General features: G+C 41.4%; 2 protein-coding genes across 4 annotated transcripts; both read left to right on the top strand.

The window, feature by feature from the left end:
* The first annotated feature begins 2,890 nt into the window (after window positions 1-2,890).
* Window positions 2,891-4,553, top strand: LOC146709027 (uncharacterized). 2 transcript variants are annotated; one of them, XM_085455985.1, is made up of 2 exons: window positions 2,891-3,065; window positions 3,393-4,553. In XM_085455985.1, exon 2 carries the CDS (start codon window positions 3,405-3,407, stop codon window positions 3,774-3,776), a length of 372 nt encoding a protein of 123 aa, XP_085312111.1. In that variant the 5' UTR covers window positions 2,891-3,065; window positions 3,393-3,404; the 3' UTR covers window positions 3,777-4,553. The 2 variants fall into 2 exon arrangements, with proteins under 2 accessions (XP_085312111.1, XP_085312110.1); XM_085455984.1 differs by lacking the exon at window positions 2,891-3,065 and having other exon boundaries at window positions 3,308-4,553.
* A 2,096-nt stretch (window positions 4,554-6,649) lies between these two features.
* cidec (cell death inducing DFFA like effector c) lies at window positions 6,650-11,392 on the top strand. 2 transcript variants are annotated; one of them, XM_085455981.1, is made up of 6 exons: window positions 6,650-6,955; window positions 8,241-8,309; window positions 8,417-8,570; window positions 9,251-9,400; window positions 9,987-10,180; window positions 10,913-11,392. In XM_085455981.1, exons 2-6 carry the CDS (start codon window positions 8,257-8,259, stop codon window positions 11,094-11,096), a joined length of 735 nt encoding a protein of 244 aa, XP_085312107.1. In that variant the 5' UTR covers window positions 6,650-6,955; window positions 8,241-8,256; the 3' UTR covers window positions 11,097-11,392. The 2 variants fall into 2 exon arrangements, with proteins under 2 accessions (XP_085312107.1, XP_085312109.1); XM_085455983.1 differs by lacking the exon at window positions 6,650-6,955 and adding an exon at window positions 7,791-7,971.
* Window positions 11,393-13,243: the final 1,851 nt, after the last annotated feature.

Here is a 13,243-nt window from a genome sequence, read left to right as displayed (position 1 = left end):
TGTCTTGTGTCCCTTTGTTAGTCATACAAAAGGATTTCTTAATGATTAAATTATGTAAATACAGAAATGTTGAATATGAATGTAAACAGTACGCGTGTGCACAATATAAGCAAAGAGCTAACCTGGTCTTACTGTGAGTCGCATTCACACCTCACAATGTTTTTAAAACATAGGTTTGTAATATCAGACCACTAAGGAAAAAGTACTTTTTAAACACAGCAAGGGCTTTTCAACATAACATTTCTAAACACAGTAGTTTCCTTTAGAAAGCATCAATTGTGTTTCCGCATAAGATTTTTCAGCAGAAGGAAAAACTTTAATTGAGCCAAAGCACAAACCACTGCTGTGCAATGATGCACTTTAACTTTGCGATACTTGAAACTTATAAAATCAGGTTAAAGCTGAGGGTTATCTTCCAATTTACACACAGTATAAAAACAAAGAGTGCGCCACAGAACAAGACTAGGACTGCACAGGAATGGATTGTGAGGTTAGCAAGAGAAAACTATTCGTGCAGAAGAGACACCTTGAAGTCAGACTGAAGCATACTAAGGACAAGAACAGATGAGATGAAGCTACAGCTTTTTGACCATAAAGATGCTGCTCATGTTTGGAGAAAAAAGAACACCGTCCCCACAGTGAAACACAGGAGTTGGGAGTATTATGCTGTGGATGTGGAGAAAGAAGAATATGTGAAGATTTTGAAGAAAATATCAAGCTGTAAGCAACAAAACTAGTCTGGTCAGTGCTTTGTTTTCCAACACAATAACGACCCAAAACATGCTCCTGAAGAAGACCAAAGTGAAAGTTATTGACTGACCTCATTTGAATCCCATTGAAAATCTGTGAGGTGAACAGAAGAGCAAAGTCCGAGAAGACCATCAAATCTAGAGCAGCTTGACAGATTGGCTAAAGAAGAATGAGCTGAGATTACTCAGGAGGCATGTTTGAGACTTGTTGAAATTCACAACAAATGACTGCAAGCTTTAATCCATCAAAAAGGATTCACAATTATCAATTAGCATTGGGTGGCCCAATAATTTTGCCCCTGGCAGATTTTGTAAAGTAAAATAATGTAAGCATTCAAAATAAAACTAGTTTGTTTGGAAGAGCTGTGTGGGGGCTAATATTTCTGTCTGGAGGTTCTTGGACGTTTAAAGCACTGATGATGTGGTTACTAGACTACCTTCACTTTTAAATCTAAAGTTTTTGCTGGAACTTAAATTGTCACAGTTTTTGTAGTGTTGTAAACATTGCACTTTTTACTTTTCTGAAAAAATTGTATACATTAATGAACACATTATCATTCATGTTGTTGTCCTAAACCAGACGTGCCATTTGTATTATCTGTGCTCAGACTTCAGATGATATGTTGGGTTAATCTGTGATCTTTGTCTTGACGTTTAAATTGTGGCTGTGGCCAAAGCGCAGTTTGCCTACTTCAGTTTTGCCACAGTGAATAAGTATTTGCAATTGTCTTCTAATAGCCTGTCCTTACTGCTGCCAATTGCTGCGTTTTATTAACAACGTCTTTAGAACTTAAACATTTCATGAATATTAAGCGGGGCGAACAGTCGGAGAATAAAGTGCTCTCTGATACGCATCAGGCTCATTGTAAACAGCCTACGTCATTAGTCAGTTGAATGGGCAAGTAGAACCTGCTATGACGTATGTTTTATCTTGAATCACACAGATGACATCGTCTGAGGTTCATGTGCTGCTCCGTGTCATGTTGAATAATGCTGCTGGTACAACTCAGTACATCTGTTTGTTGCTGTGTGACATTACTGTGACCTGTGGGTAACTGAAACGGCTCGTAAGCCTGAGGCCCTCAAGGACCCAGCAATCGTAATCTGGCTGCACTCGTAATATATCATTAGTCGGATGAGAGTAAGTTCTTTGATGGGCCCGAATGGAGGTGACTCAGGAAACGAGATAGGCTTCGTCTTGTTGAGTTGCCCTCCTGGCCCTGTAAGACTTTTCCTCCTTGTTCTTCTCCACGGGGCTTTATCTGCAGTCACTTCTCCTTCTAACCTCTTTATACTCACCTCTTCTCCTCTGTGCTCTGTAGAAAGGAAGAAAGATGTGTTCTCACAGCATGTTCCTCTAAGAGTCAATGTTTTTTTTCCTGGGGCATAGGCGTAAAAACACGTCAAGGAGGGGCTGTCATGCAGAGGGTCAGATCGAAAAGACTGACATTAGTCAAAGAACAAGTTTCAAAACTGGCAGCCAGTGAAAAACTTTTATTCTGTGTTGTTAATTGGTATTAACAAACACACACAAAAAAAAATTCACCTCACTCACCTCATGTCTTATTTAGTTGCTGTGATTTCCAGCTAATGCATGTTACAGAACAGACTCACTCACACTGTTGTCAGTAAATCTAAACCAGCTCCCAACCACCTTAATGTTTCAAACTCCTTAAATACATTCAGTTAAATTAGACCAAAATGGGCATGTCTCCCACAGTGTTCTTATCACTGTCATGTTTGATGTTCACTCAGTCTGCACGGATGATTTCCAAAACATAAACTAACAAGCATGATGAAAAGATGAACAATTTATGGGACATTTCAACACCCAACAATTACTGTTTTCTCGCAGCGTCTCCATGCTTAACTTCTGAATGGACGTGGAGGTGGGCTGTGCTTTGACTCCAAATTGGGGCAACTTTTCAAGTCACTCCAAGCAAGCTATTGTGATTACTATTGTGTTATTTTTAGAAAGAATAAGATAGCACTGAGTGCAAAGGAAATGAGATGAAATGAGGGGAGGGCGATGGGGTGTAGAGATGTAAACGATAAACAGAGAGGGGAAGGGGCAGTGTCACGGCGAGGATTAAAGTGGTTGAAGACGAAGCAAAGGACGAGCGGCTCATCGTCAAGTCCAGTTCAACATCCGACCGTGTTTGGTGCACATTGCTCCTCCGGTGAAGAAGCAGAAGCTGTGAGACAGAAAATACAAGATTACAGGACATCTGAGCATAAAAAGAGCTGCTGTCTTTAACACAGAGGAGGGAGAAGTGCCTTTTTGTCAAGTTACCAACTTTTGATATTGGTGACTGAGTAAGTATTGATTTTGGCTGGCTCTTGACGAGGTTTGCAAAGATTTATCTATGCATGAATCAGAGAATACTGCAGACTATAACAGGAGGATCAAATGGATGGATGATTGAAAGGTTAAGAAACTAAATATTCAGATGATCTAAAATGATTTGCAAAGAACTGTATTAAAGAATTTTGTGTTTCATCATCTTTTTATTGCTGAAGAAATAAAAAGCTATTTTTATTTTTGTACATCAGTTGGATATGTTGTTGTCTTTCCATGCGATCACTCACTGAAGTCTTGCACTGTCACAGTTGTGTAATATGGAGCTGATTCTCTGCTTGCAGACAGTCCTGACCATGAGAAGTGTGCGTGCGTGCTTCTGTTTGGCTCTGCTGCTTCCTTTGTGTGTTCAGAGCCGGAGGAGCAGTCTGGCTGTTGCCAAACTCGATGAAGACACAGAGAGGGACATGCTGGCTGTCGACATCTTAAACCGCAACGGTGCGTTGAGCTCACTGCTCCGATCACAGCATCATCTCGTGCTCAGGCGAGCCCCGCGCCCTGCCTCCCAGGTGCCAAAGAGAGCCCAGCAGGCGTCCCGTTTTGCTCTGTCCCTTGATGTTCCCACCAGCATCCTCAGTGTACTCATAGACCTGGCCAAGAATCAGGACATGAGGACCAAGGCAGCAGCCAATGCAGAGCTGATGGCACGAATAGGCAAGAGGAAATGAAAGCCCCCCCGGAGAAGTTTGAAGGCTTGATGGAGGAAATCTCACTTCACAACAGAGCTAACACATTGTGGCACTGACACCTGGTTAGAAACAATGTTAGTTCATGTGAAAGTAGTCATTGCGGTCAGTATCTGTCCTTTAGAGCTTAGATCTGCTTTACTTTTATACTTATATTTAATCCATTCCACACACAAACCACACCATGGACTGATTAATCACTACAGTGATGTGAAAAAAACAAAACAAAAAACCAACAACAACAATCACAACAAGGACACTGCAAACAATGTAAGATGATGCTGGTGTTTAGTCTCAGATACTCACCATTGGCTCCCAAACTGTGACTCGGAGAAGTGTTTTATTGTATTTGCATGCAATCCGTAGAAAACATACAATTAAATCCAATATCATAATCCATTTTTTCTCAAGTCTAATTCATTTCTGCACTGATATCAGGCACGCTTGCCATAATTACAAGCATCAGCAGCCCATAAAGCACAAATGAATGGGTCTCAGCCAAATGAGCCTGCGTCACCCACAGCAGGCGCCGATGGGTGATAACAGGACAAAGACACGCGCAGGATATTGACCTCTGAAAAGAAGAAGAGACCCTTTCTAAAAACCTTTGTTCACTACTGATACATTTGGCAAACAAGTCACAGCTATTCTTAGTCTGAAGCCCTATCTGCTCTGGAGTAGACTAACATCTATGGCATAATTAATCTGTGCTCTTACACCGAGCAAGAAATGTGAAGCAACAGAGTGAAATAAACTGCTCATCTGATTTACACTGTGAGGCTTTTTTCTTCTTCTCTGTTTTATGCTGACCATGACTTTGGCTTGATTTAAATATCATCTTCACACTTTTGGACCTCAAAACGTGCGGATATAACAGAAACTAAATGAAACAAATCACTTCAATTACTGTGATTATAATACAATAAATATAAGTAAAGAAGCCACTAATACCCTGCTGAGCAGCAGACAAACTATCTGGAATTAAGATAAATGCTCTGACGGTTATTTACACAATAGTATTAGATTGTTGCCTTAGCTGGCATTAATTAGCTTGGGGTTGTTTACACTGCCATGAGAATATTATAACAGTATTATCTCTGTTTTTTTCAAACCTTTAGCCTAAAAGCATCTCTTGTAGCAGTTACCACGGGCGGTAAACCACAAATAAAACAAGTGTTTCTGCTTTTAAACAGTAATTTTACTCTGTGTTTAAGCTGGAGCTTTGTTTCCCATGACACAGCTCTATAGTCTGACGTATCTGTCTGGTGAAGCATACTTAAAATATGAACTTATTATGAAGTTCAAATAAATACAACTCACATCATCATCATCATCACAAGGCAGTTATCACCATAAACCGCAACTGGAGTGTACTCTGATTTATGTAATGAGTGCTCTCATCTGTGACACCGCAGTCTTTATTTGTCCCTTTCAGTTTGGCTTCCAAGTTGTTGCACGCATTGGCCGAGACAGCTGCTAAGAGTACAGGAAATACACTCGGACTGAACATTTCAGTCAGTAAGTAACCATTTTCCCTCCTAACAAAGCCTACAGCGTTTGCCTGTCTGAGCATTTTTTGAGTATTCCAAATTTTCACTATTCCACTGATGATGAGATGAGAAATGCTTTGTTTATCCCATATCTTTTGAATTGGACACTTTTATAGTTGTGATGGAGAGGAGGCTTGTGAGAGGAGGCATATTTGGGAAATTCTTTTGAATTTACCAAATAACCTGTTGAAAAAAATCTGGCAGATGGTTCTTTGTCAGACAGATATATTGTGTTATGGAGGATGATAATGTGCGGTATGAAAGATTTCCCGTGTGTTTCTTTGTGACAGCAGAGCTGAATCAGTCTGTTAGAGAAGGAGCTCTGCTGCCTGTCCAGTAAATCATGCAGAGGTTTCTCAGGATTATCCATGATGGATGATGGTTTTTCAGATGCCTCGTCTTCATCACAGCTATAAAAGTGTCCAGTTTGCAGCCAGTCAGAGGGCCAGCCTTCCTAATCAGTTTATTCAGACTGTTGGTGTCACCAGCTTTGATGTTGCTCCCTGAGCAGACCACAGCAAAGGATGCTGAGTGATAGAAAACCTCCATCACTCTGTTGCACATTGAAGGAGCTCAGCTTTTGCAGGAAGCAGAGCCTGCTCGTGCCCTGTTTATACAGCCTGTGCTGGTCTTCCAGTTGTACTCCTCCACCATATCCAGATCCTGTCCCGTAAACGATAAACAGAGAGGGGAATGGATTGTTCAGCCAACCTCTTCCTTCTGAAGTCCATCACCATCCAGGTGGTGTCACTGCTTTACAGATGATTCCTCACAGACCACCCCACAAACAGTTTAGTCCTCCTCTCCATCACTAATACATCCAACCACCGCAGAATCATCAGAGTATTACTGTAGGTAGCATGACCAGGAGGTATAAGGGAAGTCTGAGGTGTACCAGGAGAACGGGAATGGAGAGAGCACAGATTCCTGTGGAGCTACTGTACTGCACATCAACCAAATCACACAGAGCTCTGTTCAGCATACTGCACCCTCTTTGTGAGATAGTCAGCAATCCATGAGATGGTCGAAGTTTACTGACATTTCCTGTAGCTTTTCTCACAGCAGCAGCCGATTCATTCAAAATGCACTAGAGAAATCAACGAAAGTGAGCTTCACTGTTCAGTCATTACTGTACAGATGCACCAGCATGCAGATGCTCTCATCATCTTATCATGATGTGGTCTGTATGTGGTGGTCACATTTGAAGATTAAAGATTTCTGTATATTTAAATGTTTTGTAATAAAATAGATTATGTATAAATTGCCCAGTAAAGTTACATATGTAACAGCAGAAAGTTCCTACATTGCAGTTCCTTGCTCATCCACAAGATGTCCTTTGCTTTCTTTTTTACTTCCGTAATTAATTGAAATCTTCATCCACTATCCTTTGAGGTGCAATTTTAACATTTTGGATGAATAGGTGTTTTCACAAGTAATGAGTATGCCCACTGGATAGCATGTTGTTTAAAAAAAAAGAACGACACTAACCCTAAAATAAAGACAGGTACATTCAAAATGGCGCAGGCTTCAATTACAGCCGTTAGCAGGTGTTATTAATTAGCGGTTCAGCAAGCTAGCGGGAAGGCGCTTCACGGGAGGAACACTACAAACGTAAGGGTTCATCTAAGGATTTTGCTTCGCTATGATTTGTTTTAATTACCACGAACAGATTTAATATAAACCGTGAACTTTAACGAGCATTTTCTTTATTTTTCTTGTTTTTGTGGAGCCATTGTCTTTGTTTGTGACGGTGTACACTTTGTTCACGGGCGAGAAAGCCTAGTTTAGAAATGGCTAAATCCCCCATGTTTAATAGGTGAACTCCAGTGTCCTTTAATTCATGTATTTTAAATTGTTAGCGGCTTTCATTTGTCTAAACATCCGTTTTAGCTGGATTGAGAGATAAACGAGTGTACAGAAATGTATCTGCTGCTTTTTCCTACAGTAACTTCTTGACTTTTAGGATTTTCCTTCGGTGCTCACAGGTGATGTCAGACAATGACGTGTAGCCCAGTGTGATAACACCTGACAGTGCGCACACACCTCGTCAGCGTGAGCCAATCCTCCAGTGTGATGTGCTGAGCAATGAACTATGACCTAATTTGTGAAAAGTACATGTTCTCATGTCCTCCAGCATTATACAATAATGCTGTAATTAAAGCGTACATTCCCCTAAATAACATCTTAACTCAGATCACCTCAACCGCTTTGGAGCCTCACAGATTCAATTCAGTTTTGAAGCCACTAAGCAGTGGAGTTAGTTAGAATTAGGTTAGTGCTGCTCTGCTGAACACACTGCCTGATTCTTCATGCAGCTGTGTATTTTTAATTTTAGCTGAACTTTCTTTAAGATACTGGGTTATTATAACAAATTAAAATCCAGGGCCAGTGGGAGTGTTTATGCAGGATTTCTCAATAAAGCTGACGAGTTGCAACCAGATCAACAGTCATCAGCACAAAGTTCAGTGACCAAGTGTTGCAAGAAACAGCAACAAGAGAGGAGCGTGTACTTTATCTCAGAGGCTTTTGTGGGCCACACTGCTGGGAGCAGCGCTTCGGGAACAAAAACGATCAACATAAGGATTATATTCAGACAGGGTTGGGAGAAGTCTTGAGTTTCCTAAACTGTAAGAGTTATTATTCTTGATTGTTTCTTTTCTTTTTATTGGGACATGATCATGAAATTGAAGGAATGTTTATCTTACAAGTTATATTTATAAATGAGTAAGACTGACTGCCAAAAGTGGCCTCCAGTTCCAGAATTTGCTGAAATCGTTTTCCTAATTTTATTACTGGTATTTTCAGTTTTAAACTGCAAAGCTGCCACTGTCTCCTTCTGTCTCCTCATTTTTCACATGAAGCCTAGCTGCCACACTGATCATACTTATAATTGCAGGTCGAGTTGTTCTCATATGGATTATGCGATGAGGTCACTCAGCCTTTTCACGCCATCTAACCTCTCCAAGTAAGTGCTTTGTGATGGTTGTCACCCTTAGCTCTTTTGCTATTTAAAATTTTTTTTTCTTTTAAATATATGAGCTGATGACCTGACGTCTTACACCTTTTTCTCAGGTGTGTAACAGCGAGCGTGTCAGCTAGTGCCTCCATGACCCAGCAGCTCCTGTCGGGTCGAGTTCCTCGACCGAAGCCTTTCAGGGTCACGAATGCTGACCGCAGTGTGAAAAAGGGTATAATGGCAGACACGCTAGAAGACCTGACAAATAAGGTGAGAGAAAGATGTGAGGTGTAAAAATGCTGTGTGTGTCGGGGGGGGGACTTGGTCAGCAGCTAATAATCATGGTAAGGTGGTCACAAAGCATTTGGACTAAAAACGGAGGAATCAGGGGGATTCTGTGGTGTGTATTGACCATTGAAATTAGATAAAGGTTTGCCACTTGTTGCTGCACCATCTGAAGTGATTGAGTGTGTTTCGAGCTCATGTAAGTGAAATGTAACAAGAAAAAGGGCTGGTGTCAGACTATAATAATGTTAATTTATAAAGAAGCCAAATTTAATCAAGCCTAAAGTGTCTTAGCAAGATCTGAATGGCTTCAGTATGCCTTGGCATTAATTCAGTGCTCCTTGTAACTTTTGGTAAAGGGATGAAAAACAGGCTCCCTGAATCAGCTTCTTAATGATGGCTGTGGAGAGTGCCGTCTGACAGAATGGTGTAAAGGGTCCGATGGGTGTTGAAGGTTATCATATGTGATTCATAGCGTTTTCATTACTCATCAAGCCGTCTGGCTGTTGCCTTAACAATGGAGTCATCACAGAAGAGACCACTCCCAAAATAAATGTTTCAGAACAGCTGTGTAATAACTGCTTTATGGTTTACGGCATATTTTCTTGTGATGAGGTCACTGTACGTATTTATTTTATTTTTTCCTCATCTCTACTCTCGCTCAGGCCAGTGACTCGTTGGGTATACTGTGCGTCAGTGCGTTGGTGTTGGATGAAGATGGCACTGGTGTGGACACAGAGGAATTCTTTCAAACGCTCCCAGAAAATGCTGTTCTGATGGCTCTGCAGAAGGAACAGAAGTGGAGCCCACATCCTGTATGTAGTTTTGATTAGCCACTAGATGGCACTCTTGGCCAGCAACTTTACTTCATTGTGGCCGTGCAAATATTAACATATTGATAGCCAGTGATTCTTTGATGTAGACTGATAGAAAGGCATAATGCAGAAGCCATGAATATGGACCAGTCTGTGTTGTGATACATTGGCTATCCAGTTAAATATTTTATCCATCAAATTAAATGGAAGGGCAACATGCCATTTGTTGTGCAAAGGCAGAACGCGGAGTGAACCTCACATTAGTTTCTCCCCGCTCAATATTTTTGAGAAAAATGGAAGGCAGGGGTCTGATACTAATTGGACATGAGGGATTTGTGAGATTGCAGTAACATTCACCCAAAAGCAATTAACTTTCTCAGTAAGTGATACATGCATTAATTTGGACCCCTTCCCAAATGTTTTCTGCAACGACCCCTCATTGACCTTTTCTCATTGTCATTTGCTACTCACATCATCGCTGGCAGGAGCGCCATCAGTGTGTAGTTCAAGTGTGTGGCGGTGGAGTTGAGCGCTGATTTGTGCCCATTTGTCCTGACTCATATCCCTCATCCTGTCGCCCCCCCAGTACAACCTCTCCAGAGATTGCCTTATTGACTGCAGGCAGCAACAGCAGCGGAGAGATGTGGTCAAGCTGACCTTTGACCTCTACAAGAACAACCCCAAAGATTTCATTGGCTGCCTGAATGTGAAGGCAACGCTGTATGGTGTTTATACTGTGTCCTATGACCTGCGCTGTTACGCTGCCAAAAAGATGCTAAAGTGAGTGATGGAGGCTGCCAAAATATTCTGATATTTTTGTATTTTGTGTTGAACTATTATGTAACTGATTGTTTTTTCAGAGCATCTCTGTGGCATCTTTACTGAAACATATTGTTTGTAGTAATAGCTTAATCCACTTAGAGCTGAAAACTGATCAGTGTGAATGAATTTCTAATGCATAAATTAGCACGATTATCTTTTGAGACTTTTTAGTATTTTTTTCCCTCCCGTGCTTCTCTTATAAAAGTATTAAAAGCAGACCCTTGTGTATAAATGATGCACTCGGGTTTGAGCGTGTACACCTGTGTGGGTGGTGAAATGCGCAGACCCTAGAAGACCAAAGGCTAGATTTTACTGAGATTAATTTTGTTATGTCATCGCTGCCGAGACCTGCTGGTTTTCAGCTTTGGCTCGGAGCTTCAGTTGAGAGGATTACATTTTGCAGACTTGTCAAATGCGATGCTCCTATTGCAGGATGTGTGGTTTAAAAGGTCGTGGATATCAGTTTTATGAAATGCAGTTGATGTCAAAATTGAGCATCTGAGGTCGTGACTATCAAGACTATCTGGCTTCCTTGTGTTGTGACTTGTCTGAATTATACCAGACTGATACTCGTATCTCGTTACATGCAGGCTGTTTGTGTGGGCCTATTGGTTTCCACTCATGTCGCTGTAAATGGGAACTGGCTATTTATGACCATCCTCCCTCTTGTTCTCATGCGTGTGATTCCAGGGAGGCTCTGCGATGGACCATCTTCTCCATGCAGGCCACAGGCCACATCCTGCTGGGCTCCTCCTGCTACATCGAGCAGCTGCTGGAAGAGGAGGCGCGAGTGGAGAAGAGCCTGGCGCTGCCACAGGAAAGCAGGATCAGACAGCTGCAGAACATGCTGCTGGGAAAGATTTCTTACTTATGATAGACTGACAGTGGTGAGGTTGAGCTCTTACCCACTCTTAGATGTACATCAGTGTAGTTGTCACAGATGAAGCATGCAGTTCGTTTCATCATCTCATAGTTTCCAGTGCAGTTGGGCAACGTCATGAATTCGGCAGTCTCTTTTCAATGTCACTGTTTGCTGTTACATTTGTTTACCTCTTATGTATGTATAAACCAATGCCACAATTTATTCCTCTAAAATCACTTTTACTCACTATTGTGCAACTTTTTCCTATGATGATATAATAAATAAAAGCAACTGTTTTTATTTTGCCATTCCTGAAAGTTCATTTAAATGTGAATGCAGCAAACCCACAAGACACTTTAGTGTGTGTGTGCGCGTGTGCGTGCGCGTGCGCGTGTTAGCAACAGGTCCAGCTGTCTCTCCCACGCTTCCCTAATTGTCCCCTGGGCTGCAGTGTCCTGTCAGCTGCAGCCTGCCTCTGTCTCAGAAAACCAGAGCAAAAGATTGAAGGAACGGGAAACAGCTAGCAGCTGCATGGGGTGAGGGGACGGAAGCAAACCATTACAGAGAAAGATGTTTTCAGCTGGCAGCAGAAGTGCCACTTGTGCCATCTTGCTGAGGAAAGGCGGTGGCAAAAGCAGGACCGATTTTAGCCTAAGTGGCTGTCTTGCATAACCTGATGAACTGAGTGCGACTGTGGTCTTGTCGCGCAGCGTTATCTAGAAGATTCCTTTTTGCTTTGACATTATCTACAGAAAATAACTTGGGTTGGTCACTTGATATTCAGTCCATGTCTCTAAATTCATGAACTACTTGCACACATTTGTGTATATACTGCGCGAGTATGAACAATGGCCATTTCTTCCAAATTCTTTGCGGTGAAATGAGGCAAGAGGTACATTCTGTGTCCTGCTGTTCCACAATCATTGTGTCTGGAAACAAGGAGGCACCACTCAAGAGTGTGTGTGTGTTTAAAGTAGCAAAGATTCAATCAATGTTGATGTCTTTGGCTTGTGTTAGCTCTTTCAGGCTGTGGGGCTTGTCTGCAATTTTAGGGTTTTTATGCACAGTAAAAATAACTGGCCATGTGTTGCTTTACAGTTTTTTCCAGTCGCTAACAAGCGTTTGTCCAAACAGTTGTCACATTTGCAAAACTCTAAACACAATTAGCACAGCATCGGTCTGTTGTGGCCATACCATTCTTACATTTCATGTCGTGTTCACCCAATATGCAGTCAGTGAACACATTTCCACAATGCTTACATTTTCTTAACAGACAAGCTATACCTCCCAACAAAATTATGGACTGTTTTTGTAGTATTTACGAATGTTAACACACAACATCCCACAATAGCAAAAACAATATTCCAAACCGTAGATACAGTATAAAAACCTCTGCTTCTGCAATGATATCAGTACAAAAACAATATCAATATCAAAAATATATATCAGCTGATAATAAACAAACAATTGAATAATTGACACACAGCTGATTTATGTTGGGTAAATTGGGCCAACGACAGCTTCTTCCATTCTGGCTTAGACTCAGTGGGGTTTATAAGGCAAGACCTTGAGGAGTGATGTTTTTGGAAACAAAAAAAAGACAAACACTGTAATGTCTGGTCGAGGAAGAGTAAGAGCAAGGGGCCCAGGGAGAAGAGCAGGCCCAAGGAGAGGGCAAGGTAGAGGTGTAAGAATGCGTGGTGGTGGCATTCCAAGGGCTGCAAGAACAGTAGTCAGTGATGAAATTCGTGCCACTATCATTGACCATGTAATCAACCATGGTCTTTCACTAAGAGAGGCTGGTGAAAGAGTGCAGCCCAATTTGAGGCGGTCAACGGTTGCCTCCATTATACGCATCTTTCAACAAACCAACAGGTAAGTATTGCATTTTACATGGATTGTTTCTATTCTCACTTGACATGTCAATATGGTCATACAGTAGTGCATATGTTGAATTTTTTGTCTTTCTAAAGAATGCAACGTCTTCCACCCTCTGGGGGAAGAGGAAAGCTCCTCAGTAATGATCAGGAGCTTGCCATTGTAGAAATGGTTACTGCAAATAATGCAATAAAACTGCGTGAAACCTACACAATACTAGGTTACAGTACAGTATGGTATACAGTAATAACATGACTTACATAAACTTTGTTTCAGAGAGT

Source organism: Copadichromis virginalis, linkage group LG5, assembly GCF_057382275.1.
Source record: "Copadichromis virginalis isolate Kocher_CV1m ecotype Utaka linkage group LG5, C_Virginalis_male_GT1.1, whole genome shotgun sequence".
In the NCBI taxonomy this organism is placed as follows: Eukaryota; Metazoa; Chordata; class Actinopteri; order Cichliformes; family Cichlidae; genus Copadichromis; species Copadichromis virginalis.
The sequence above is the reverse complement of the archived record's forward strand: the minus strand, read 5'-3'. Positions and strand labels throughout refer to the sequence as shown.

Bases quoted from the DNA above. Each gene is read 5' to 3' on its own strand.
- cidec (XM_085455981.1), top strand. From the start codon at position 8,257: ATGGATTATGCGATGAGGTCACTCAGCCTTTTCACGCCATCTAACCTC. The intron at 8,571-9,250 runs GTGAGAGAAAGA...ACTCTCGCTCAG, and splicing joins TAGAAGACCTGACAAATAAG to GCCAGTGACTCGTTGGGTAT. The intron at 9,401-9,986 runs GTATGTAGTTTT...TCGCCCCCCCAG, and splicing joins AGAAGTGGAGCCCACATCCT to TACAACCTCTCCAGAGATTG.
- LOC146709027 (XM_085455984.1), top strand. From the start codon at position 3,369: ATGGAGCTGATTCTCTGCTTGCAGACAGTCCTGACCATGAGAAGTGTG.